Raw genomic sequence first — 24,965 nt, 5'->3', positions numbered from 1 at the left:
GTATTCCTTGCTTCATGCAGATATTTCAGATTCTATGCTGCTGTTCACGCCATCAAAGCCTCATTCCAAGACATGGCTCCATTAATCATGTGTGCTGATCCCCCCCCCCCCCCATCGCTGAGGCACTGTGTTGTAGCTCTGTCCAGTCGGGGCCGACTTGTGCCTTGTGGCAGCACAAAACAGAGCCTGTCCCTCCTCTCTCCCGGTCCCAGGCGTGGCTTTCCTCTTGCAGACTCTCTTGCCTGCCTCCCCTCCCCCTCTCATGCAAATGAGGCGTTGCTTCATAAGCAAATAAGTCTCGTTTTCTATAAAAGCATTAAACCCTGCAGCTTCCCCATCAGATGATCTGATGAAATGCCATAAACCTCCTCTCCCATTGGCAGTAATTGTTATATTGCAGTTGAAAGCTATAAGCCTATTGCCGTCACAGAATTCTGACATTTCTAGTTGTTTCCAGGCTATTGGGATTTCTCAAGCTTTAAAATATAAATTTTCACAATCTATAAAGTAAGAAAATACGATACTATACAGTATTCAGGAATTCAGACTTGATGCTTGTTTCCTAGTGGTACTAATAATACTTGTTTCCTTATCTGAGATCAGGTTGTGCCTTTTGAAGTTTTCTGTTCTTTGCGTCTCTCTCCTCCTGCCCTGTCTGACCCCTCCCCCTCTCTTCCCTGCAGTGACGTTTGCTGTTCTTCTCCCCCAGGTGGTGTGAGGGTCCCCCCCCTCTCTCTCCCTGTCCTGTGTCAGAGCTCTCCTGTCCTCCTCTCTGTCGCTCACGCGCTCTCTCGCTCCCCGTGCCTCCGGGGGGCCCAGCGTAGCCCGCTGCTAAGCCTGTCTCTGCTGTAAGTGGGCCTGCGATCTCGCTCGCTCTCCTGCCTGCGTACTGGTGGCGGGACGCGGTACCCGGGACGGCTCGGCTCTTCTCCCGTATGGCTCTGCAACACAAGGTCTTGTTCTCTCGCGGGGCCCAGTTTCACATCGCCCCATGTTTGCAGGGGCAGCGCAGATTAATGGTCCAGATTTCCCAGGTGGAGAATTTTTGGGGGGTTCTGTACTTGCTTCATATGTTGCAATTGCCACCATGAGTGAGCTTGAAACAGTTTTTCCAGTTTACACAATTGGTACCAGCTACCCAGCTGTATAAAAAGGTACCCGCGTTGCTGGAGGGGGCTAGTGTTCCCATCCGGAGGGAGTCCTAGGCTTCCAGACTGCTTAATACTAAAAAACCTTTGATAAACTCTTGCTCTTGTGACCGTGAGAATGGACTACTATTATTTCTCTACAGGGAAGATGCCCAAAACGCTTTTCCTGATATCACTGGTCCATCATAAGCCAGTCCTAATGCACGGCTAGGGTTTTGCTCACAGTTTTGTGCTCAGTGATCTGAGGAGAAGTGGACCGAGTTGGGGTTGAAGTCATTTCCTGTTACTTCTGCTTGTGATGCAACAGTGACCCCTTGTGGCTTGTCAGGATCCTGCACCCTTGCGGTGTGTTGTCAGCGTCCGCTGCTCGAGTCCTCTGCTCCGTGCAAGCTCGACTGCAGGAACAGGGGGGGCTCCTTGGTGCATGTTTTGGTTTGATACTTGCTTGGCACCTCTGTAGCAGTGAGCCGAGTTGATTGGCAGGTGACAATACCAAACTGAGTGAGTGTGTTGATCTAAATTAAAGAATAGAAATAGCTGACAAAATCATATAAAGTTGATACTAGTTACAATTAACAGAAACTTCTCAAGTGAAGGTATTTGATTTATTTGAGTTAGTAGTGCAAATGTTAAACCGTGGTCATCGGACTCGGCATGACCATGAACACCCCCCCCGTCTGTGAGTTTCGGCTTTTTCTGTTGTCTTTCCTCTTCGTGTGGAATTATTCTGTCCTGTAGAAAGCTGGTTCTCCTCCCTGGTCCGGGGGAACCCTTGTGTTCCAACTAAGCTCTTACTCATGTTCAATCAAAGGGATTGATTATCTTAAACCTTTACAGCCTCTTTCGGCACTCGGTCTCCGTTTTCAGTAAAAGCTCTGCTGCAGGAGTGCTGAGGAGAAATTCAGCAATCGGAGCTCTGTCTGTTCCCTTCCTCAGCTTACTTTTCAAGCTGTTGCTACATCTTCTGTCTAAACCGAGACAGAGATGTGGTGTCCAGACACAGGTGGGAATGATGGTCCCTCAATAAGGGGGGGCTGTGCTCCACTGAGAACCCATTACTTGCAGCCCACGGACCTGAATCCGGCCAGGTGTGAGACCCAGATCCTGGTTCAGGCTTGACGGTCCAGCTTTTACAGCTCATAAAAACAATCTGGTTAAGAGGCGAGTTCAAACCAGAAGGGATCAGGGTTTCTCCAGGACCAGGGCTCAGAACCGCTCCAGGGAAGTTAGAGGGCTGGAGGTCTTCTAAGCCAATGCAGGGGTGTGAGAAGCCACAGTTCAGTCTAGTTATGACAAACTTTTATTACGGAAATCCGTCCAGAGAGCGAGCAGAGAGACTTCATGTCTCCTAGAGATCTGCTCTGGAAGTCCGGCATTCGTCTGCGTTCCTTACAGTATACTTAGATGCTCCAAAAATATGTTGGGAAATGGACATATTTAGAATAAATGTATGCTTAATTGCCAGAAAGTAATCTCCGACTTCCAGTCCTGCAATTGTAAATTGTCTCATAGTCCCAGTCATTGTCAGCACAGACTTCCTTACAACAACAGTCATCTGTAAACTTGTCAGAAAACCAGTCTGTTCGTCAAGATAAAACGATGATTTTACCCTGGAGGGGAAAGAAAACACGGCCAGCTGCTGTGGTGTGTGGCGGCGCAGGTCCCGTCATGCCCAGGAGTGCTTAGTGCCGGGCCTACAGCTCTAGTGACTGTATCTGACGATGGAGCGACTGTATCTGACTATGGGAGCATGACTGGGAGAGAGGAGTTTGAAAATCTATCTCCCTTGCTTTGAGCTTCTGCCACGTCCACTCGCGCAAGAACTGACTTGATGCCAAGCGTGCGTGTTGATAAGGGCAGAGCCTGGCTGAGAAGCCTTGGATGAAAGAACCCCAGTAAGTTGTTGGAATTGTCAAACAACAACCTAGTGGCTTTTTTTGATAAGTATGAAATAAGTGTATGTGTATATATATGATGGGGGGGGGGTACAAGTATCAACTTGCATTGAAGGCTTCCCCCTGTGGCACAGGGGAGAAAGACCACCCGCATCCCAGGTTCGTTGTGATCAGCTCTGCTTAACCTGAGCTTATTCATTCCCGTTACAGTGGGTGAACTGGCGTGGCCTGCTTGAAGACTCTTCGGCCTTCTGAATTCCTGGCAGCGCTTGACCAGATGTTTAACGGTGTTGCTTTCTCGTTGCCGAGTAACAGATTTAAACTGCCCCCCCCCCCCGCCACACACTGCCATTATAAAACGTTTTCGCAAATTAAAGGAAGCACAAAAACCCCCCGGCTCTTGTTTGGAGATTTCTTGCTCTCACGAGAGTGCCAGATAATAGCCTCATTAACCCGTCTTGCTCCTGCACTTGGCATCCCTTTGAGGCCTCAGTCGTGATGTGTGGAGACCGACGCGTGCGCTGCCTGGTCCTAGTGCAGGTTTTAGGCTCCGCAAATCCGAATGCCGGAATTAAATGGGGTGGGCGCCGGTTCGATTTGAAGGTTGCCTGCTTGAGATAGAGTTGCAAAGGCTTGTTAAGTCTGTTTGAGATGCCGCCTCAATGATTGTAACTCCCTGCCCTGCACACAGGTGTCCAAGGACGACCGTAGCGACATCGAGAGCAGCTCGGAGGAGGAGATCGAGACGCCCCCGCCGGCCTCCCGCACTGCCCCCACAGCCAAAGGGGAGAACGGAACTAATGGACACTTGGCCGCAGGGGCGTGGCAGCAGGACCACTAAGGGATGGCGGAGGGAGGGAGGGGGCGAGGTGCGCGCACAGCGAGCGTGTGTGCACCCTGAGAATGAGTCCCCTCCAGCCACGAGCCCCCCCTCCCCCCCCCCCCGGCTGCTCCTCCCCACCTCTGCCACACCTCCATCACCCCTTTTCCCTGGACACTAAGCCCCCATGGAGGACTGAAAAGACAAGCAGAGCCGCGTCTCCAAGGGGGAGACAGGTGGACACTGAAGTGACAATCGCAGTGGAGACCAAAAAATAAGACAAAGCAAAACCACAGAAAAATCAAGTGACGTTGCTCCGTTCGCTGGGGATGACGACACCCCGGGCCACCCACTGGGGCTTGCTAGAAGACGGGATTCCCAATCCTCATTGTGTTTTAATGTTGTGTACTTGAGTTTGTTGTTTTTTTATTGTTTTATTAATTTTTATTTGGAGACCAAATTGAAAGCTAATATTAAAAGGTTATTTGATTGTTGTCAACGGCTGAGAGCCCTTTGCTGTGTGGTCAGTGTCGGGGCCTGGGGGTCTTGCTGCCGTTGTGCGGTCGCACCGGCCGAACGGCAGCCGAGTGGCGTCGGTGCCCCCTGTCGCAGAACGGCGCTTCGCTCCTGGTTCAGTTTGCACACCAAGCATCCCAGAGCGGTCAAGACTCCCGACGCCCGCTGCTCCGACTAGCCGGTTCATGAGGTTTTCCCGTTAATTCTCATTCACTTGAGCAGCCTGATTGTGACTCCGCTGTGTGGGAGACCAGGGCGTGGGGATGAGCAGAAGCAGGGAACAGGCTGGTTTTGAGACTTCCTTTACCGGGTGTTTCTTCCTCAAGCAATCGCACTGAAAGGGGAATGGGGTAAGGTTCCAGTCCTGTATCCTCGCTAGCTGAGATTAATCGAAGTGCCTGCTAGGGTCAACTTTAGTGGTGACCCTTGATGCTTTAAAAACCTTAGGCCCATTCAGCCCCTCCGCAGATGCTTACCAAGTGTGGAAAAGGTGACGTTCCAATGTCCTTCTAATCCCTGGATCAATCTACAGGCTTTCTCCATGGCTTCTAGATCCTTTTATGTGGCAACCTGAACTATAGCAAAAGTTTTTTAGATGTGACCCAATGTATAGCATCATAGATATTGTGGATTTCAACACCACCTTTAGATAAGATCACTTTATTAGCCCTATACAATTTCTTGTATTAGGAATTTCTTTTCACGTACCCCAGCTTGCTTTCCATGAGACACAGAGACGGTGGGAGAAGCTTGGGGTCAGAGCGCAGGGTCAGCCATTTATACGGCAGCTGGGGGTTAAGGGCCTTGCTCAGGGGCCCAACGGAGTAGGATTCCTCGGCCAGCCGCAGGATTTGAACCGGCAACCTTCCAGCCACGGGCGCAGATCCTTAGCCACAGAGCCACCGCTTTACCGCCTTGTAATCGGATTGTGAACGAGCAAGGCTAAGCCTGGTCAGTTTTGGGATGGGGAAACATTGGAGTGACACCAGGTTGCTACTGTAAGTGGACCAGTAGGTGGTGCTCTTTCCTCTGGACTGGAATTTACAAATTCCCCAGTATGGCAACAGGGCAACCACACTGTGCTGTGGTTCAGATGAGCCCCTAAAATAAGGTCCTTTTCACGTGATCATGAACACGATCATGTTTAGCAGTCCATCCTCCATATTTCCCCCCCAACTTCATTGGGTGAAATTTCTTAACTCCATTATCATGGATTCATCCTTCATAAGTAGATCTTTAGGAAGCTTTTGGGATGAAAGGTGCAACATGAAGAATTAGGTTGTAAAAGGGAAAGTGTTTTTTGTATTCAGAGAGCTTTTAGGTTATTGGAGAGACAAAGCTTTAAGTGACTTTGGAAAAGAATTAAGTCAATAGCAGTGGTATAAAAATGCCTACACACCACCTTGGAAATGGTTTCTGATTTTTTTTTCATTGCTGTATAATTTTGTATACAGAAAGGTTGATTTGGAACAACAAAAAACAATTGAAGCATTTACAGAAAAAAAGTGCAATGCTTGATCTAGAGTTGTGCTGGACTGTCATTTTCTTGCACAGAAATGACAGATTTCAATTATATAAATCACTTAGTGATGTACTATAATATCAAAAAAGGCCAGCTGTTTTATTTAGAGAAAAGGATATGTACACAATCTTTATTTTAGTGCAACCATGTTGTAGGATCCCATTAATCAAAAACTAGACACTACAGCAGCTTTATGGCAAAAAACAAACCACATAGCCTGGTCATTATTCTACATGAACATTCCTCCAGTAATGGGAGACACTTCTGCTCGGAGGCGCAGTCAGTCTTTCAGGGTTTCTTCGGTCTGGTTCTCTGCGTCCAGTTTGAGCTGTTTCTGCCGCTGAAAGTAGCGGTAGCCCCGCCAGGCGCACAGGTACCCCGCGTAAACCGAGAGCAGCATCATGGAGCCCGAGAACACGCGGTACCCCACATCGGCTAGGCGCTTTCCAGAAACCATGGCAACCAGCCTGCGGGAGAGACGAAATACAAACGGCGAAAGTCAGGTGAATGCGATGTTTATTTTGAAAAGTAAAACAAGGTAAACGATTAAATCGCTGTTAATGTAAAACTTCTGTTTGACCAAAGCGAGGAGGCACGGAAAATCCATTGCTAGGTTGCGTCTATTGTTTAAAAGGGTGTATATAATTCAACAAATCGTGAGAAACGCTGTACGAATTCAACAGCTACTTTTTTAAAACTTTTTTTGGAGGGGGAGGCGTAAAACTATTCTAAAAAGTAGTCCCGCGTGGTGGGATAGGAATATCGTCTGGCATAGCGAAGACTCTGGGAGGAAATCGATCAGTCCATTTTCCAGTTCGTTTAGCGCAAGCCAAGCGTATCCTGGGAAAGAGGTACTCAAATAGTTCCACGGTATATTATGTTTTAATGGAACTGTTTACCTTTCTAAGCTGAATGTATCTGACGTTTTTTTCCAATTTAACTTTACATTAACCACTGAAAAAAACAGTCCGTTACATAACGCTGAAAGTTGAGGCAGCAGAACCAACCGGACCCACAGGGCTTTACCTGGTAATTCCCTGCAGAACAGAACCGCCGATTCCTCACGATCCAGGAGGTCCAAGAATCGTCAACGAAGAGGACTCCTCGTCAGGCAACGTTATCTTTCAAAAAGTAACACAAACAACGTCGAGTTTGAGGACCACTAATAAGATATAATAGTAATAATTGCTCACACTTATATAGCGCTTTTCTGGACACTCCACTCAAAGCGCTTTACAGGTAATGGGGACTCCCCTCCACCACCACCAGTGTGCAGCCCCACCTGGATGATGCGACAGCAGTCAGAGTGAACCAGAACACTCCCCACACACCAGCTCTCAGTGGGGAGGAGAACAGAGTGAGGAAGCCAGTTCAGAGATGGGGAAAATTAGGAGGCCATGACTGGTAAGGGCCAATGGGGAATTTGGTTACACCCCTACTCTTTACGAGAAACGCTCAGGGATTTTTAATGACCACAGAGGGTCAGGATCTCGGTTTAACGTCTCATCCGAATGACGGGTATAACTTTTTTGTCCTTCCAAAAGAATGGAATCTTTTTGGAAACCTGTCTTTGACATTACCATACAAAACTAAAAAAACAGAACTCAACACACACATCGAAAACAACAGATCCAGACACGCCACAATGAAACCTATAACGTATCAGGCAACAACAATGAAAGCAGGAATTTTACCTGGGTGTTATTAAACATTTCAAGTTTCGTTTGGCATGTTAGCATATAATGTATGTTGGAATGTATGTTGGAATAAACAATCTCCAAGCCCCTGTCCCCTTGTATCGTAACTTTGAAGCATATTGATTAGGTTTCTTTACACTGTTGGTACAGCAGAACTTCGCCGTTTCCATCACCATAATATTGTCTCAAACGCTTCAGGGCTGGTAATAGTTCTACTGCACTACTACTTCGTTATTCGTACTGGCTGTATACATCATGTCTGAAACATTTAAGAGCCCTGCACGAAACATGTTAAATCACAGTAGGGAGAAGTGTTTGCCAGTTTCCAACTGTCGGCATGCTGTTTGGCATTTATTTGTGGTTTGAAAGCTGTAAATCGGTTCGTGTTGGGATTTTGCTTTTAGCTAGCTATGTTTCCACTAAAGATGATCGTAAACTCTGCATTCCGAGGTCTCGTGTTGAGAGGTGTTGTTATCGAGGGGAAAAAAAAACATAGTATCTAATTCGAAATCATTGCACCTGAAGACCCTCACCTGCGCACTGCGAAGTAGTTCTTCTCTTCAATGTCAGGCTGCTGTGTTGCGCCGCCCAGACACGTGAGTCGAACTAAGGGGAGGCTGAAGGGACAAACCGTCTGAATGAGAACCCAAAAGGCGCAATCGGAAAATGAGCGGGCATTTTCGCCCTTTTAGAAGTTTGTTAAACGTGTAATTGATAAAAAATAATATTAAGTAATGTAAATCGTAGTTAGTAATGTAATGTAAATTGTAATAATTTAGATAATGAAAAGAAACGTCTGAGCATCGCTTACAAGTCGTCTGTATGCAAGGCCGGTTAGCTCAGTTGGTTAGAGCGTGGTGCTAATAACGCCAAGGTCGCGGGTTCGATCCCCGTACGGGCCACGTTTGCCTTTTCCCCCTCCCTCTGTTGTTCTATATGTCAAATGCTGTTATTTTCTTTCTTTAGTGTATTACTAATTACTAATTACAATGTATGTATTGTAGATCATGTTTGAGTGAAACAGTGAAAAGGCCGGTTTTCAGTTGTACAAACGATCCACAAGATGTCGCCAGCTCTCTATAAGTATTGCTGACCGTGGCAGAACGATTCTGTCAAGTGGTTCTGATGTTTACCTATACTAATACTTATATTCCGCCTACTGGAATGTGAAATCACATTGAAATCGCTATGAATTTAGCAGTTGTTAGTTGGAGCTTAAATCTGTGCTGAATTATTTTGAGCTCAAACACCAGATAAGGATAAATAACCTTCACCTCCCAGCTTGTTGCAGTATTTTTTCCATCTGCAAGTCCATTAAAATATTTAGTTTTGATTTCAGCAGTCCAGTTATTTCCAAGATGCATCATTGTTGGCTGCTGGCTGCAAAGAAGAGTTGTGTTCTGCGTCCTGCACAATTTTCTTACTATTGCACACTTCGATCTTCTTTTCTTGGGTTTGTGTTTAGTGTATCACCCAGGTGAAAATGTATATAGCGCTACTGGCCAATATTGTAAGGAGCTACACATACACACACGGGTGGTTAAACATCGCTGGCTCATGGTACTGAAGCCCTGGGCTCAGTTCCAGACCTAGGGATCCATCTGCTCATCCTGATGTGAGTGTTGGACCCTGCCTTGAGCCCTTTGCTTGCTGGGACAGGCTTCAGCTTCAGCAGTGACTCTGAATTATAAGATTTATTAGCCATCTACAATTTTTTTGCATTAGGAATTTGTATTTTAACATACCCTAGCTTGCTCTCCGTGAGACACACAGGCATGGAGAGAAAAGCTAGGGGTCAGAGTGCAGGGTCAGCCATTCATACAGCACCCCTGGAGCAGTTGGGGGTTAAGGGCCTCGCTCAGGGGCCCAAGGGAGTAGGATTCTACAGGATCTGAACCAGTAACCTTCAAGCTATAGTTGCAAATCCTTAGCCATAGTGCTACCACTCCACTCTTCTGAATTGGATGGAGGGACATACACACTGCTAACAGGCATATACAGTACAGTAGCTGAGAAATGACTTGTGTGTGAATGTACAGAACAGAACGCTCAGATTTCATCCCTTATTTGGCATTGTCTCTTATACATGACAGACAGGTGCATGGATTGGGATTAAATAATATTGGTGTGAAGGGCAATACTTTGCTTTAAGTATCTGTCTATGCTGTATATTATCTGAATCCATATAACTATTAGCATGTTATTTATCATGTTCTAACATTTCTAACAAATTATTACATACCCCTAACAGTATATAATAGTTATGGCTCAGGCAATATTCAATAATGTCCCATAGGATGTAGTCAGATGTTATTAACTTTCACTTAAACTACAGAAGAGGTTGGTCATCATCACATGTATCACGCTACTGATACATTCAATATCTTAAACATCACTAAAAGCCATTTGCAAACCGTAGCGTGACGTTTTACTGCCTGAGATACACATGTTCAGTTCATGACGGTGATCCAGGCAGGCTTTTCAAAGGCAAAAATGAGTCTCCAAAACAGGGAATCATTTCACTTTTCAGACTTTATTTTTTTTTTATTTTATCCCGAAATAAACAGGCCTGATTTAACATAGGAAGCCCCGAAGGTCATAGTGCTGTTTTTCAAAGAAGAAGCTTAACCTACGAGTTTGATCTTAATCTTTTTGCAAGCCAGAGGTTTTGCCACAAGTCTGAGCAGACAGTGAGACACTGAACGGCTTTCTCTCCTCAATGCCCACTATCCTAACTGGCTGATCACTGCAGTGTCTTGTTTGCAAGCTGCTTGCAGAGTGTTGAGGGGGTCTTCCTGTAAGTTTGACAGAGCGTTGACACTTGGCCTTGTGTCACCAATGGACCAGCCTGCACTGCTTACAGAGTGTGGCAGAGTAAAGGCAGAAGAGAGGCACAGTCCTGGACAGAACTGTGTTGGTTTCGGCTGCAGTGTTGCAATGAAGTAACCGCAAGAAACCTACAACTTGTTTCATCAGATGGGTTTCAAAACGGACAGGGTAAATTACACATTCACACAATTTTGCAAACATAGCGACAGCGGAAGACCAACTGCCTCTGAATGGAGCCGACGCAAACCCAGGACATCTGGAAGCTTGGCTTTTTGAGTCACAGTTGGGTCTGGTGTAGACAGCCAAGCAGGGGATCTGAAGACGTCCAACATGTCTTTCAGAGATGCTTCTTTTAATTTGTGCAGGCTTGGCCATTCCCAAGCTGCCTACATTCCGCTTGGGCACCCAGTGAAGGCACCTAAAGCTCTTGTCGGCACAGCACTGCTAAAGCGCACAAACCATTATTATAACAAAGCTTTTTTTTAATTTGGTGAGTGTAGGATCTGTGGCATTCGGTCCAGAGACTCTCAGTACTCGATATCACAGCCAGAGTTATCCATCTCCATTAGTGCCTCTTCACTGAACTCGTTGTAGCGTACGCTGTGGTGGGAACACGGAGACAGGGGTTAGAGATGGCACTGTGTTTCATTAACAGCACAGATTGCTCCTCTCCCTCCCCCACAACCATCAGTACTATCTCAATATTTAAATGGTCTCTGGGCAGCTAGAGAGGACTGAGGGACCATGGGTGTCTTCCAATCCACCCACCAGTCAGCTTCCTCTATTGGCTCTGCAGTGGGCGATTTTAACTTTGGCCTGACCTTCATCTCCTTGTTCAGCATTTTGTAGAGGGCGCTGCGCCTCACTCCCACTCACTTGATTTTCTGGAGGGTGGGGCTGTCCTGGATCATTTTGATGATGGTGGGGACGGAGGCGTCCGTCAAGGTGTTGTTCTTCAGCTCAATGTACGTCAGGGAGCGGTTGAGGCTGAGCGCTGTGGCCAGCTCCCCCACGCAGGCATCGGTCAGGTTGGTCAGCTCCATGCTGACAAGAGCAAAGACAGCGGGAAAGGTAAAGGCTTTCAGACATTCGTTAAAAGGGATATCGAGAAATGCATCCATACTCTTATGTTGGCATGAATTAGCATCTGCAAACAATCGAGGTAAAACACTTGTCAGACCACTTAAAAGACCACCTGGGCAGTGCGGTGGCTCTGTGGCTAAGGAGCTGCGCCTATAGCTATAGCTGGAAGGTTGCTGGTTTGAATCCTGCAGCCGGCAGAGGAATCCTACTCTGTTGGGCCCCTGAGCAAGGCCCTTAACCCCAGCCCCTTAACCCTAGGGGTGCCATGTAAATGGCTGACCCTATGCTCTGACCCCAAGCTTCTCTCCCTGTCTGTGTCTCATGGAGAGCAAGCTGGGGTATGTGAAAAGACAAATTCCTAATGCAAAAAATTGTATAAGGCCAATAAAGTGAACTTAACTTAAAACAACAGAAAATCCTGTGCAGGTTTCTTACAAAAGAATGGATTAGGCTCTCATTGCATAGTAGTTGGATCGGTTTTGGCTTTTATGAGCTTCTGTTACCCAGCGGCTGGCGTTAGTTTGTGCATCTCAGGTTTATTACCTGATTTTTAGTCCGTTTAGACACACACACGGAGTTAAAACAGTATGAAGATGATGTTTCGTTTCTCCTTCAGCACGACTGCGCACACCGGAGCCTGCGGCTGGTACGGTAGATCCTGAAAAGGACCACACTGTCGCGTCTCCGCAGCCCCCCTGCCTTACCCCAGACGCTCCAGTTTGCAGAGGGGATCCTTCAGGGCCTCCCACAGCACCTTCGCTCCCTCGTCCTTCAGCTCGTTCACTCCCAGCTCCAGCTCTCTCAGCCTGGAGCTGCGGCAGCACAGAACCGCAGCCAGCTCCTCGCAGCACCCGCTGGTCAGCTCGCACCGGGCCAGCCTGTGGGCCCAATGCTCACCCGTTAGATCGCGTTCTTAGCGCACTGCTTCCCTCTTGCTATTTCAGTTTCCCCAGACCTCACACTACAGCCTCCAACTCTTATTTGTGGAGCAGCCACTAGGGACTATTTTATGCTGGGGAGCAAAATATTACAACAATCAAATTAAAATAGAATTTCCAAGGCATGAGTACAGACAGGGAAATAAAACTAAAAGTGAGATGTTTCACTTCTGCATAGATTTTTTAAACTTTAGCTGAACTGTATTTTGGACATTTCTGCCTTCGCTTATATGTGATTCATAGTCTTGTTCATCTTGAAGGAAACTCCAGCGGATGTGTTCTTTTCCCAGCATGCCTCTCTTCTTTTGCAACCCATAGATTTGTATCTGGCCTTTCCGGTCATGGTTTGTATCGCTGCCTCACAGCACTGGGGGCCTGGGGTTAATTCCCGGGGTGCTACCTCCTGCGTGACGTTTGTACAGTATGTTCTCCCTGTGTTTCCATGGGTTTATTCCAGGTTTTCTCCCACAGTCCAAAGACATACTTGCAGATTAATTGCCAACTGGGAAACTGGCCCTGGTGTGAGTGTGTGTTTGTGTCTGCCCTGCGATGGACTGGCGTTCTGTCCAGGGTGTACCCCACCTTGTACCTGTGGCATGCCTGGATAGGCTCCGGCTCCCCCGTGACCCTGTATTGGATAAAGTGGTGACAAAACGGTTAGACAGTGGTTAGAAAGTGGTTAGAAAATGGACCTAATGACCTGAGTTTCTCCAGCTTGCAGTTGTGGTGCCGGAGCACGCCGCACAGCTGGGACATCCCGGAGTCGTGCAGCTCGTTCACGGACAGGTCCAGCTCCGTCAGCCGGCATGCTTTCGAGCGCAGCGCCGTGACGAGCCCCTCACAGCACGCCGTGGTCAGACAGCAGTCGTGCAGACTGCAGAGGGAAACGGACAGCGCTCAGCCCGCCGGCTGAGCAGCCAGGCGCTTCTGTAAACCAGCAAGTGTCAGAGTCTGGCGGAGTCTTTGTGGTTGGAGGGGGAAAAGCACAATTCAAACATCAGGAAAGGCAAAAACATGTGTTAACATTTCATTGTGCGACAGTTCGAGATTGTAGGGACAAATCTGGATTGAGGTGATTCAAAATACTTGAACTACGTCTATCTTGTACCAAAAAAAGCCACTAGGTGCTAGACACTAGACTTATATATGATTAATAGAAACACATGAAGTAGTTGCACAGTTTTGTGAATAGGAAGATGAAACACCAGCTGCGTGCTGGATTTGGGAATACAGTAACGTTTCTCTTATCTCAGATCATAATCTCCAAGGGCTTTACAAAACAGTCATTTGATGAATAAAACTGAAATAGAAACAGATGCAATTTACAACAAAAGCAACAATGGCCATGGTTAAGCCATGGGTTAAAGGCTGATTTCATATACATCACAAGCAAAGGCACAAATCCTCCCACAGCTGAGTTTCCATGAAGATGGGATGACTCCAGTTTGATCCCCCGTGCCTCCTCCCTTACCCCCCTTCCCCCCCAGCTGGAGGATGCCTTACAATAAGTGCTCTAATTTGCAGTTGGGGTCCTCCAGCGCCGTGGTCAGACACTTCATCCCGGTGTCCCCCAGCTCGTTCTTCTCCAGGTGCAGCGTGCGCAGGGCGGAGTGGCTGGCGCGCAGGGCAGAGGCCAGGGCCTGCCCACACTCCCCCGTCAGCTCGCACATGTCCAGCCTGCCCGGGCACAGGAGGCGAGACGGTTGGCATTCTTGCTCATCTGACCAGCATCCCACCAGAGTTCTTCTGACGCCACCCCGCCCCCACCCTCCACCACTTTTCTTGCACTTGAGAGGTACACCCTCTCTAGAGGAACCCTAGAGGGAGTAATGCAAGTCCGTTTCCACTGTGCGGTTTTCACTTCCGGCACACAACGTTGCTGTGCAATCAAAAAGGGAAGGATGCCCGTGGTTACTGAGTCATCCAGGGAGGGTTGCAACTGTCGTGGAACAAACAGCTGCCAGCAGGGTATTGAACTTTGAAAGCCATAAGGATGGCAACATGAATGGGATTCAAGCCATTCCCCTGGCTTTCTTCTCCAATCAAGACCCACTCCCACGCTTTCCAAGTTTTCTACAGGCAGATCTGGCCTGCGAGGTGTCTACAAGCTGGTCCATGTGGGATCCAAGACCATGTACAGAGCACAGTACTGGAATAAAGAAGAGACAGGGTGCTGCAGCAACAGAGCAGGCACTAAAATCTCTGGCTCTCTGATATGTCCGCCAGATCTGCTTGTAAGCACCTGGGGAATAAGGCTACCTCAGTGCCTGGAGTTTGCAGCCGGGATCTCGGAGTCCCGCACTCAGCCGGATCAGCCCCTCATCCTCCAGGTCGTTTCCCCTCAGCTCCAGCTCCCGCAGCTCCGAGGAGCCGCTGCCGAGAGCGGACGCCAGGTCCGCGCAGCTCTCCGCCGTCAGGCCACAGCTCCCCATCCTAGAGACGCGCACAGAGCGTCAGCCACCGCAGGACACACACGCTACAGGATTCCAGTAAATGCGCAGCAAACGTGCACGGACCTTGTTATTCCTGATCCCTCCTTCCGTTTTCTCATCGTTTCATCCGGCTCAGGGTCACGGGGGAGCAGGGGCCTATCCCAGCATGCAAGGGTTGCAAACTGGGATAAAGCCTGTGTCACGCTCGTAATCCCTCCTCTTAATGGCGCTCCGGCCCTTTCGTATTTTAGTTGGGTACATGCGCCTGCCCCCTGCTTTGTCTCCTTACTTAAGCTCTTGCTATTCCCGGATCTGCATTGGAAGACGGACGCCCGGAGGCCCGCCTACCATCAAGTCGCCCTACATCTGCGGCTTGAGGGCATAGGCTTCATCATGGCGTCCTGTCCTGCTGAGTCCGGGGCTCGGAGCGCTTGGCCTCATTACTGTTTTTTCCCTCCTGGTTCACTGTCCCTGTCCCTGTTCCTGATCCCGTACCGGTTTTAATCTTGTCTGTCTCAGATTGGATCTCCCAGCTCCTGGACCCTGCACTGCACCCCGGTTTCCCCTTTGGACTACCTTAGGACTTGTTCGCCTGAGCCACGTCCCCTGAGCACCAGATCACAGCCGTCACACCCCCCTGTCTGTCATCCCGTCCTGCTCCTGCTGTGTTTCCCTTGAAGTCTTATTCCAGTCACTTCTGGATTATACCATCTGCATAGGGTCCTGAGCTACGCTTCGCGGGAGCCTGGACCGGCTCCCATGACACCCTGGATGGGACACCAGCCCAGCACAGAGTGTACACAGACACAGACACCCACACTTACACCAAGTCCCATTTTCCCAGAAGCCAATTAAGCTGCCTGCGTGTTTCTGGAGTGTGGTAGGAAACCGGAGCACCTGGAGTTCCTGGGTCCCCAAATGTTGCGAGGCAGCAAACCTAACCACCGTGCCCCCATGTCTCTCTGTTATTTGTAATCTTTCATTTAATTCTTTAATTTTTAGTAAACTCTTACACTGTCATGAAATACTGTAAACAGCAGCAGCCAATACAGAATAATGACTCTACAACATCCAGTGCTCAGAACTATGTAAAATCAGCATCTCCATACAGTATTTTAACATTTATAAGTTATTTTTTCACGAAGGTGTAGAGTATTGGCTAAATGGCATGCAGATCAGTCCCCCAGTCCTAGCCTCCTCACAGCCCACGCGTTCTTCTGCATGAAGAAGTATTCACATGCAGTATGTACGCCTCAGTGTTACCGCAGTGTGCGTAGTTTGCAATTCGGATCCTTCAGTCCCACACTCAGCCGCTTGGCTCCCAGGTCCCCCAGGGAGCTGTTATAGGTCAAGTCCAGGTCTGTTGTCTTGCCACTGCGCAGAGCTGAAGCAAGGTGGGTGCAGGACTCCGCACTGATCTGGCAGTGTGACAGCCTGCAGAACACAGGGAACAATGGGGCACGAGGGCTCAACTTTGCTGCAGCACTAACGATTTGCAGGGAATGATTAAAAACACAGAAAACTTTTAATGTTCATATAATGTTTCTTGGCGAATCAGATGTCAGTGATGTGTCTTGTTAAGAAAACCTCTGCTAAACAGATAACTGGACCACAAATCCAGTAATAGATTACTGGCTTTATTAATGGATTATTGTAACGTCAGGCCAGTCCTCTGGGGAGCGCTGTGGTAAATCCTAGTCCTACTACAGCAGACGGACACGCCCCCTTCCATGCGTCCGTCAGGCCGGCTGCAGCAGAAACGCTGTCACGACAGAGAGCTCGCTTCGCCTGTGAGTAATCGCCTTCCCGTCTCCTGCTGAAGCAGGCTCTTTAGGTCTGACCGAGCACTGCTCCTTTCTCCTTTATAGAGTTTCTCTCTGAGCTATTGCTTAGCTTCCAAGTTTTGTCTGTGCTTTATCTCGACGCTGGCTTGGGATCGCCCTCATGCTCTACTCAGCTGCGCACCTGGATTTCTTCCCTGGACCTTGGCTTTCAGATATTGCCTTGTACCTTCGCTGTCTCTCTCCGGCTTTGATCTGTGTTTGTTTCCTGACTTCCATTCTGACCGTTCTGCTACGCTCACCTGCTGCTCATTTACTTACCTGGTCCAGATCTAGGATTAATCTTTCGATCCAAGGGCCGCTTTTACAATAGGTTAATTCCAGGTGTAATGTATGGATACCTGCTGCCGATTAGTAGGAACTTGTTCTACAATTCTGTGGTATTTCTGCTGTTTCTGACGCTGTGGACGGGGCACTCACTTTATGTTCTGAGAGCAGCTGAACGCCTGCAGGAGCTGCCTGGTCACGTTCTCGGTCAGACGGGAATAGCTCAGCTGCAGATTCTCCAGGTCTCCACAGCGGCCCGCGATATATGCAATGGCGGAGCTGTCCAGCAGGCTGATTCTCGCGTATGTGGCGCTCAAGCTCGCCGGCTTTCCGAAAACCTCTTGGATCAAGCTCTCACTCTGGCTTTCATACAGCAAGCGAAAATGGCGCAGGTATTGCTCTCTGGACCAGCTTCGCTGGGCTTGTTGAGGGGAGAACTTGAGCCAGCTGAGGGTCTTCTGGAGGGGTTCACTCTCAAACTCTCCCAGTAGCGTCTCCAGGGGCCTTCTCACCGAGGGACAGGAAAGACCAGCAAGGAACAGATCTAAGAATTCTGCCTGCCTGTCTCTGGAGGACAGTTTTTCCAGTACCTCTCCAATGTTGCCCGATGGTTCAAGGAAGCAGGAGCAAGCCACCAAAAACTCCTGGATTACAGGATGGAGGAATGTGACCACGGCATGCTCTCCACTGGCTTCCCTTTGCACGAATGCCGACAGGAGCGGAGAGGCTGGAACTGACGGGAGTTCAAAGGCTGCCAACTGTTCCAGAGGAAAAACTCTGAGCCCATTGCACATCCCATGATAAGCCATCCTCCCCAGTTTGAGAAAGAGGTCTCTTGGAGCCCCTTCTCCTCGGGCTCTTGCGGAGACCAAGCAGGCGACAAAGTTAGAGAGCAGCTGGCTTATGGTCTCCAGGCGGCACTCCAAAGCGTCAGTCTCCTTCTTCAATACGGAGCAAACCATCCAGCAGAAGAAGGGATTGTAGCACAAGGTGTAGAGGCTGTCGCTCTTCTCCACTTGCTGGAATGCTCTGGCTGCAAGCTGAGTGTCCTTGAAGAACTGATCGAAGTAGGCCCGTCTCTGAAGGTCGCGGAACCCCAAGACTTCCACGTACCGATCGACCTTGGCTCCACTCAGGTCGGCTGCGGGCCTTGCTGTGAGGAGAACGGAGCTTCCGCTCAGGAGCATCCCCGACATCAGACTGGCAACCAGCGAGGGGATAGGAACAGCCCTGTCCGGGTCGGAGCAGGGCAGGCTGAAATCCAGGCTGTGCTTGTACTGGTCTAAGCCATCGAATATGAATAAGACAGACACGGGTCTCTGCAGGATTTCTTTGACCGTGCCTTGCTTTAGGTGCTTATGCTTTTCTGCTATTAGTCTGGCGAGGGAGAGCTCTTCCTCCATCAGGTTGAGCTCCTGGAATTGGAACAGGAACACAAAGGCAAACCTTCGGGAAATCTTGCCAGCCGCCCAGTCGTGCACAAGCTTGTGGACAAGAGTGGTCTTCCCAACCCCTGCGACGCCAAGTGCCACCAAGATTTTAGCTGCCTGCTGTTCCCCTGGCCTCGGAGTGAAGAAATCCTCTATCCCGATGGAGCTCAGCCCCGTGCTTTCTTCCTCTGTCTTTAACCCTTCGTGTTTTTCGCCGGCCGCCAGCATGTCCAGAGGGGCTGGCCTGGACTGTGGCACAACCATGAGCTCTATGTACTGGTTGATGCAGACCACCTCTTGCGGGGACAGGTAGCCCAGGGAGGGCTGGTCATCAGGGGCTTTGCTGCAGGTGGTCATGGCAGCCTTATGCAGCTTCTGGTATCCTGTTAACAGGGCAGAGTCAGTCATGTAGGAGTGGTGGGATGATGAAATATTATTCAAGATTATTTCAGCGCCCTGAAACGCAAGGGGATCAGTAGCTCTATAAGCATGTACTTGGCGGCTTGCAATCGTCTGTCAAGCTGGAATTAATCTGGGGGCACAGGGACACATCGTGAGTCTCGGATCATGTCTTAAGCGAGGTGACGGGAGCAGAGAAGGAGGGGGGAATCCTCTACAATTCACCCAAGCCCACCAGCGCTGCCTGGGAAATGACAGCCCCCACCTGCGCCAGTGATGAGTGTGCTGTCGGGCTCAACCTGCCGGAGTCACCTCAGAAATCCCATTAATTCCTTGTTTTGCAGGCTGGAACCCTTTGCACTCCTTCCCTTGTACTTGTGCTATATAGGGCTGGTACGTCAGGCAGTGTGCTGTGGCCCCCTTGGGACTAGTATACTATGAATTGTGGTCGGAGTTTCTGCTGTGAATGATCTTCCCAGACAAAAAAAAAATAAATTATCGCACAGCTGCTCTTGCTGTTAAAGGGCAAGCTTGTGATATAATTAAGGAACAGAAATAATGATGAGTTCTTACTGTACGGAACTCGAGGTGCAAATTTTGCCGTCCGTTTCAGAGTCTGGCGGCCGGGTTCCGGGTTTTGAGCCATTGCCTTGAAGAGAGCGGTCAGGATTCCTGGACAGGCGCTGTCTGCGGAAATAAAATTGATCAGACCCCCTCAGATCTGACTTCCCGCGCCTCTACGTGTTCACACTTCCTTGATTCGTTTATATCGGTGGCGTTTAAAAGAACCGACGCCTCCTGTCTCAGAAATATATCACGTCTACATCTCTTCTAATACATGGAGGTTAGCTCATGGCTGTGAATGTGAATGGAAGCGTTTCTCCTTGATTACGTCGTTTGTTGAAGTCGCGATGGTGCGTTGCTTTATTCGCTATACAGAATTAATTTTAAACAGTCAAGTCTTTGTTTCTTTACCAAGGCGTTTTAATTTCTTAACAGCTTCCTAAAACAGCATGACTTGTACATACGAGGGATTTGTCCATGTGGTAACTCGAGTGATAAATTCCCATTTATTTCATAAACGTTTATCCATTTCGTGGTATTGGGTGGGTAATTCCTGTATAAGAAATGGTCGATATTCTTGAATTAATCCTGGTATAGAAGATGCAACAACAGTGAAACTTCGAGATCGGTATTATCTCTCACGTCTGCTTGTAAACGTTAACCCCACACAACAAAACTACACAGCCCAAATTTTCTACACTTGTTATATAGAATTCTAGAAAGTAATAAATAAAAGCAGAGAAGCGGTTACCTGTGCGCTGTGCGTTATGCCCACCAAATACCAAATGGATCCTGACTAAGGGTTTTGAAGTTTGAAAAAAAAAACAGTTTGCGCAAGACCACTTTATGCTTTAAGCAATTTCCTATAATAAAGCATAAAGCAAATAAAATCCCGCGCATTGTTCTGAATTGCAATTTGTCCATACCTGTAGAAGTATTTTTCGTAACTTGCCAGATGTATTTTACAATTCTGCCTTAAACGCGTCCAAACGGCAGTCAATAAAACAATGCCATTACCCAAGCCCAGTTTCTTGTTTTTACTGGGAGGGGAACAAGGGGGAGGCAACTAGATTCAGTAAATATAAATGTTCCGTACAGTATTTTCAATAAGTACAGTTTTACGACTTCAGAAATCTTCAGAAAACAGCACTTACAACTGCTTTAGTTGCGCGAACTAACATCTCGCTCCGATAAACGTTACCTGATATGTATCTGTTTTGAGACAGTTCCTAAGCAAAGATCCTGAGGTTATAACCGGTCTCCTACTATTCAGCGGTCCATAATGCTCAGATACAGAAATACCAATGGACACGGTGCAGGACACACCCCGCGGCGCGATGCCAGACTTCACCGTAACTCTGCTTTTAATTAGGCGACTGTATAAGGGTGGGTCATTATTAACAACGCACATAAGAAAAGGTTACAAACTAGAAGAGGCTATTCGGCTCACATGACATGTTTGATAGCTGCTAACTGATCCCTGGTTCCAAACGACATGTCAAACTTTCTTGTTTTATAGAAAAAGAGAAACCAGCGTGTTTCCACCCGGAGCGGTTTTAAAGCCGGACAAACATGGCCGCGCCCGCCGGTGACGGCGTGAAAGAGGAGTGTGAGCAAGTGATCCAAGATGATCCAGGAGCGGCTCGTTTTGGGAATTTTATCAATTATTACACGTTCAATCCTCCGGAGAACCGCTTGAGCTTAATACCAGCCACTCTGCTTGAGGAACTGGGCTACAGCTCCGACAACAGTGCGCCCATTTTGATTCTCGACGTGGGATGCAATTCCGGGGTGAGTTCAGGCACTCAGGATGCTCTCTCTAGTGGGCGCTGCACAGGACCTGTGTCTGCAGCAGAGCTGCGAAGATTTGGCATTTCTTATGTACCCAAAGGAGTGATGTCAGTATTTTTCAGTGTTCTCTTCTATTTAAGCACAACGAATTGATGTAATACGTTGGAGGAAAGGAAATCATCACGCAGTGTCCTTAAAACTAAAAAACAGTACGGAAATGTTGAGTTTCCTCTGAACATGTGGTAGATCCTCTCATCAGTAGTGTTAGAATGTGTGCTGTGTTTGTGTGCAGCTGTTGTAACATTAAAACCTACCCTGACTGAGTTGAATGCTGAGCTCTGAAATGCATTGTGGGTATTTGTTCCTGTCCTAAACTGCAGGATTTGAGTGTGGCGCTGTACAGGCACCTCCTCAGGCAGGACGGGAGTCCCGGGGAGACTCAACCCGGCAGAGAGCTCCATCTGCTGGGGTGTGATTTAGACGAGGCCCTGATCCAGAGGGCTCAGCAGAGCAACCCTTTCCCAGAGACCGTGTCCTTCATCCCGCTGGACGTCACGCAGGAGCAGGCCTGCCGCGCGCAGCTGGGGGGGTACCTGGGGCGCTTCGGCCGCGCCTCCTTTGACCTGGGCTTGTGCCTGGCGGTGACCATGTGGGTCCACCTGAACCACGGCGACCCGGCCCTGCTGGCGCTGCTGTCCCGGCTCGCCCGCCTCTGCCAGCACCTGCTGCTGGAGGCCCAGCCCTGGAAGTGCTACCGGGCGGCGGCGCGGCGCCTCCGCAGGCTGGGCCGGCGGGACTTCGAGCACTTCAAGGAGCTGGGGGTCCGCGGGGACGTGGCCGGGCAGGCCCGGGAGCACCTGGAGCGGCGCTGCGGCATGGAGCTGGTGCGCGCTTTCGGCAGCACGGCCTGGGACCGCAGCCTGCTGCTCTTCCGGAGGCGCGGCGCTGGGGGAGACTCGCCCTGAGGCCGGCTCGCGCCTCTGCTGCCCGCTGTGAGCGCCACAGAGGGAGAGCTAGGGTGGCAGCTCACCCCGTTTCACCGTGCCTCCGTGTAAGACAATCCAATACAGACCTGTCTTCAAGGAAGTTTCCTTATTTAACATAACCGTACAGCCTCTGTGAAGCGGACTTTCCCCCACAAGTAGTTTAGAGAAATTATTCCCCATCAACACTTTCCAGCAGGGTCTGGGCTGCTGTAGAAAACACTGTATAATCTGGAATAGTAGTGCAGTCACTCTCCTCTCACCTGTTTGCCAGAGCTGCACTGACATGGAATTCATCCATATCTGACTCATTAACAGTAATTAAAACAATTTTCTCCAAATCTTCAGCCTTTCTCCTGCTGTTGTTGTATTGGAGCCTGTTTGGCCAGCAGAGGGAGACTCTACTCCATTGTGTTATCCCAGGCGGGGATGTGAACAGCAGGTGGTGAAAGCTTTCTGTGACCACAGGTGTAAATACTATATGTACAGGATTTGGATTCCCTCAGTTTGGGTTGTGCTAGAAATGTTTTATTTTAATTATTCATTCTTTGATGGCAAGTGTAACAACTGGGACAGCTTTTGGAACGTTTTGATGCTGATTTCATGCATTAAAACAAAATGGCGTAAACTGAACTCCACCTCAAAGTGGCATTGTTTTGTTCATTTAAAGCTTACTTTATTTTATTTAACATATATTCTTTTTGAATTTTACTTTGTTACCTTTTAATTATTTCTGCTCAAGCTGTTTGCCAATGTGAATGTTCCAAAACCGAATGACAAAACAGAAAAATGTGTGAACAGAATTCAGTAGCCCCTTTTGGAGGTATGGCAAAATTGATAGAAAGCCTCTTTTCCTAAGAGTAAGCATTTTATCCCCAGTGTCCTGGTAATACTGCACCTCAGGCTTGTACGACTTGGCCTCCGTAACGTTCCCCTTTAATTCAGTTGGTGAATCAATTTCTCACGGCTACCTGGTGTGGCAGCCATTCAGGTGGGCTCTGTACTTCAGTGGTGAATGTAGTGGATTGCATCCTATATGTAAAGCATTATATAAATGCAATTAATTTAACCCACTATTGATTCAGGCCTGTCTTAAGATCTCTTTCTGCATTTAAATGGATCCTTGAAAAAAAATTTCCAGTTCTCTGCTGGTTCAGCAGGATACCAGCACCAGCACGGTAAGTGGAAACAGTATTCTGCTGTGTGTAGTTTTTACAGTAAGTAGTGAGTGACATGTATTTTCAATTGGTGCATTTTAGGTTTGCTGCTGTATTTTAGATTGAAGCTATATAGTCTGCTGTACATGTAACGTGCAAGTAATTGTTGAATGTGTTTCTGTTTTTGTTGGCTTTTGCCACTGCAGTGAGAATGTTTTTATTGTGTATAGGTGATCATTTAACAGAATTATTGGCTTTGACCAACTCCCTGTTTTAAACGGCTCTTATTCCAGAATAAGTCTGTACGCAGTAGTCCTGCAGGAGATTTCTGTGCCATCTCTTTTATCTGCATACTTTCCAGTGGGGCTGCAGCAGAAGTAGTTCTACTATCTGGCAAAGGCAAGAGGACAGTGAGACGTTCTCCTCTTTGATAAAAAGGTTTAGGTGAATTGTGGCTTATGAGCTGATCATGTGGGTTATATTAAACTGCAGAGCCTTCATGGTCTCTTGATTCTGAAGAGCACACTCTGACACAGAGCTCAGTGGCCCTCAGCCTCACGTGCTGTTGCAGTGTAGCACAACCCAGATTAAAGTATTTTAAATCCGCAAAGGCTCTGACACCAGCGGACTTCCTCAGAATGAACGGTGAAACATGAGCCAGAGGACAAGCAGAAACGATGTGGAAGTGCACTTCATTTTCAAAAGGATTGTGGGGGTCTGGAACAAACTGCCCAGCCATGTAGCTGATACCCTGACTTCACCCAAGACACGGTTGGCTGTGTAAAAATGTCCTGTATAAATATTGTGAGCAGGTAGATGTCATTTTATGCTATTGTAGCCTTTTTTTTTTCTTTTCAAGTTCAAATCTGTTATTGTGGTTCTGGGCACAACAACCAAATGCTCAGTGAACTCTGCTTTGGCACAGTGGAAAACCAGTGGGGCATAAAGGGAAGTGAGGCGTGGAGCCTATTGTTAATTATGGTGCATTGCAGAGAGGGGAGTTAGCTTCTGTCAGCTACCTCTCATCCATTCAGTGGAGTGCCTTGTTTTTTCAGAAGCATGAACACTACAACTGATAGCTCTCCTAGGTGTGGGCGGGTTGATGAATTGCTGTGATCCTCATCAGGCCGCAGATACACCACTAGGTGAATCTTATGTCACATTTGAATGATTTGAGAACAAGATCGGTCTTGTGAATGGGGCTTTGTAACAGATCTTTAGGTACGGCGCTTGTAGAATGCCCTTTGCTTTTTATGCCTCAGTAGTTATGTGATGTTTTGGTTGTTTGTTTTTTTTTAAAGGCTGGCATTTAAGGGTGGGGCAGGATAGAAGCTTTCTGTGTGGGTGCTGGCACGGCTCCACCGCGTGCAGCCAATCGGAGAGGGGCTGTGCTGGGCCACGGCCCGTACATGACTGAAGGAAGGGATTAGGAGAAGAATGCCGTTTTCTTTGTTTCACGATGCGGCGAGATGCTTTTCTCGCCACACCAGGTCCTCAGTGGATGAGGCTGTGTGTTTGGTCACTGAGATACCAAGGGAAAGGTGGTTTTGCCCATCAAATGGGCTGTGTGCTCATGTTTTTATGGTTTTTAAGCTTTTGAGCTTTTGGCATAGAGTAGCAGTATGCAGACTGGCCACAGGGAAGAGCTGTTGT

The 24,965-nt window shown here is 48.3% G+C and overlaps 4 protein-coding genes and 1 non-coding gene across 5 annotated transcripts in view; 3 read left to right on the top strand and 2 right to left on the bottom strand.

Annotated features, from left to right (window-relative positions):
- Nucleotides 1-4,362, top strand: part of cers5 (ceramide synthase 5) — a 34,239-nt gene extending 29,877 nt beyond the window's left edge. The window contains exon 10 of the mRNA XM_088915130.1: nucleotides 3,735-4,362. Coding sequence (XP_088771256.1) covers nucleotides 3,735-3,884 — 150 coding nt within the window. The 3' untranslated portion in view covers nucleotides 3,885-4,362. The remainder of the gene's footprint in view (nucleotides 1-3,734) is intronic.
- Nucleotides 4,363-5,979: 1,617 nt separating this feature from the next.
- On the bottom strand, nucleotides 5,980-8,192 carry cox14 (cytochrome c oxidase assembly factor COX14). The gene is made up of 3 exons (XM_088924090.1): nucleotides 8,132-8,192; nucleotides 6,928-7,022; nucleotides 5,980-6,368 (listed from the first exon to the last, which is right to left on the bottom strand). Exon 3 carries the CDS (start codon nucleotides 6,356-6,358, stop codon nucleotides 6,182-6,184), a length of 177 nt encoding a protein of 58 aa, XP_088780216.1. The 5' UTR covers nucleotides 6,359-6,368; nucleotides 6,928-7,022; nucleotides 8,132-8,192; the 3' UTR covers nucleotides 5,980-6,181.
- A 234-nt stretch (nucleotides 8,193-8,426) lies between these two features.
- Nucleotides 8,427-8,500, top strand: trnai-aau (transfer RNA isoleucine (anticodon AAU)). The gene has a single exon. It is a non-coding gene; the product is annotated as a tRNA-Ile (tRNA).
- A 1,612-nt stretch (nucleotides 8,501-10,112) lies between these two features.
- LOC148841487 (NACHT, LRR and PYD domains-containing protein 3-like) lies at nucleotides 10,113-20,154 on the bottom strand. Its single transcript, XM_088915025.1, has 10 exons — nucleotides 20,133-20,154; nucleotides 19,391-19,504; nucleotides 17,142-18,801; nucleotides 16,144-16,314; nucleotides 14,708-14,881; nucleotides 13,952-14,125; nucleotides 13,149-13,322; nucleotides 12,215-12,388; nucleotides 11,304-11,471; nucleotides 10,113-11,027 (listed from the first exon to the last, which is right to left on the bottom strand). The coding sequence occupies exons 2-10, from the start codon at nucleotides 19,461-19,463 to the stop codon at nucleotides 10,955-10,957; spliced, it is 2,841 nt and encodes a 946-aa protein (XP_088771151.1). The 5' UTR covers nucleotides 19,464-19,504; nucleotides 20,133-20,154; the 3' UTR covers nucleotides 10,113-10,954.
- Nucleotides 20,155-20,871: 717 nt separating this feature from the next.
- On the top strand, nucleotides 20,872-22,279 carry bcdin3d (BCDIN3 domain containing). The gene is made up of 2 exons (XM_088915129.1): nucleotides 20,872-21,172; nucleotides 21,553-22,279. The coding sequence occupies exons 1-2, from the start codon at nucleotides 20,954-20,956 to the stop codon at nucleotides 22,135-22,137; spliced, it is 804 nt and encodes a 267-aa protein (XP_088771255.1). The 5' UTR covers nucleotides 20,872-20,953; the 3' UTR covers nucleotides 22,138-22,279.
- The last annotated feature ends 2,686 nt before the right edge of the window (nucleotides 22,280-24,965 follow it).

The sequence above is a fragment of the Atractosteus spatula genome, chromosome 1 (assembly GCF_055471065.1).
Source record: "Atractosteus spatula isolate fAtrSpa1 chromosome 1, fAtrSpa1.hap1, whole genome shotgun sequence".
Lineage (NCBI taxonomy): Eukaryota > Metazoa > Chordata > Actinopteri > Semionotiformes > Lepisosteidae > Atractosteus > Atractosteus spatula.
Note: the sequence above shows the minus strand (reverse complement) of the source record. Positions and strands in the feature narration are given on the sequence as shown.

Excerpts from the sequence above, each read along its gene's own strand:
- bcdin3d (XM_088915129.1), top strand. The coding sequence starts at position 20,954 with ATGGCCGCGCCCGCCGGTGACGGCGTGAAAGAGGAGTGTGAGCAAGTG. Across the intron at positions 21,173-21,552 it reads ACGTGGGATGCAATTCCGGG|GATTTGAGTGTGGCGCTGTA; the intron begins GTGAGTTCAGGC and ends CCTAAACTGCAG.
- LOC148841487 (XM_088915025.1), bottom strand. The coding sequence starts at position 19,463 with ATGGCTCAAAACCCGGAACCCGGCCGCCAGACTCTGAAACGGACGGCA. Across the intron at positions 14,126-14,707 it reads TGCAAACTCCAGGCACTGAG|GCTGGACATGTGCGAGCTGA; the intron begins GTAGCCTTATTC and ends GTGCCCGGGCAG. Across the intron at positions 13,323-13,951 it reads TGCAAATTAGAGCACTTATT|TCTGCACGACTGCTGTCTGA; the intron begins GTAAGGCATCCT and ends TTCCCTCTGCAG.
- cox14 (XM_088924090.1), bottom strand. The coding sequence starts at position 6,358 with ATGGTTTCTGGAAAGCGCCTAGCCGATGTGGGGTACCGCGTGTTCTCG.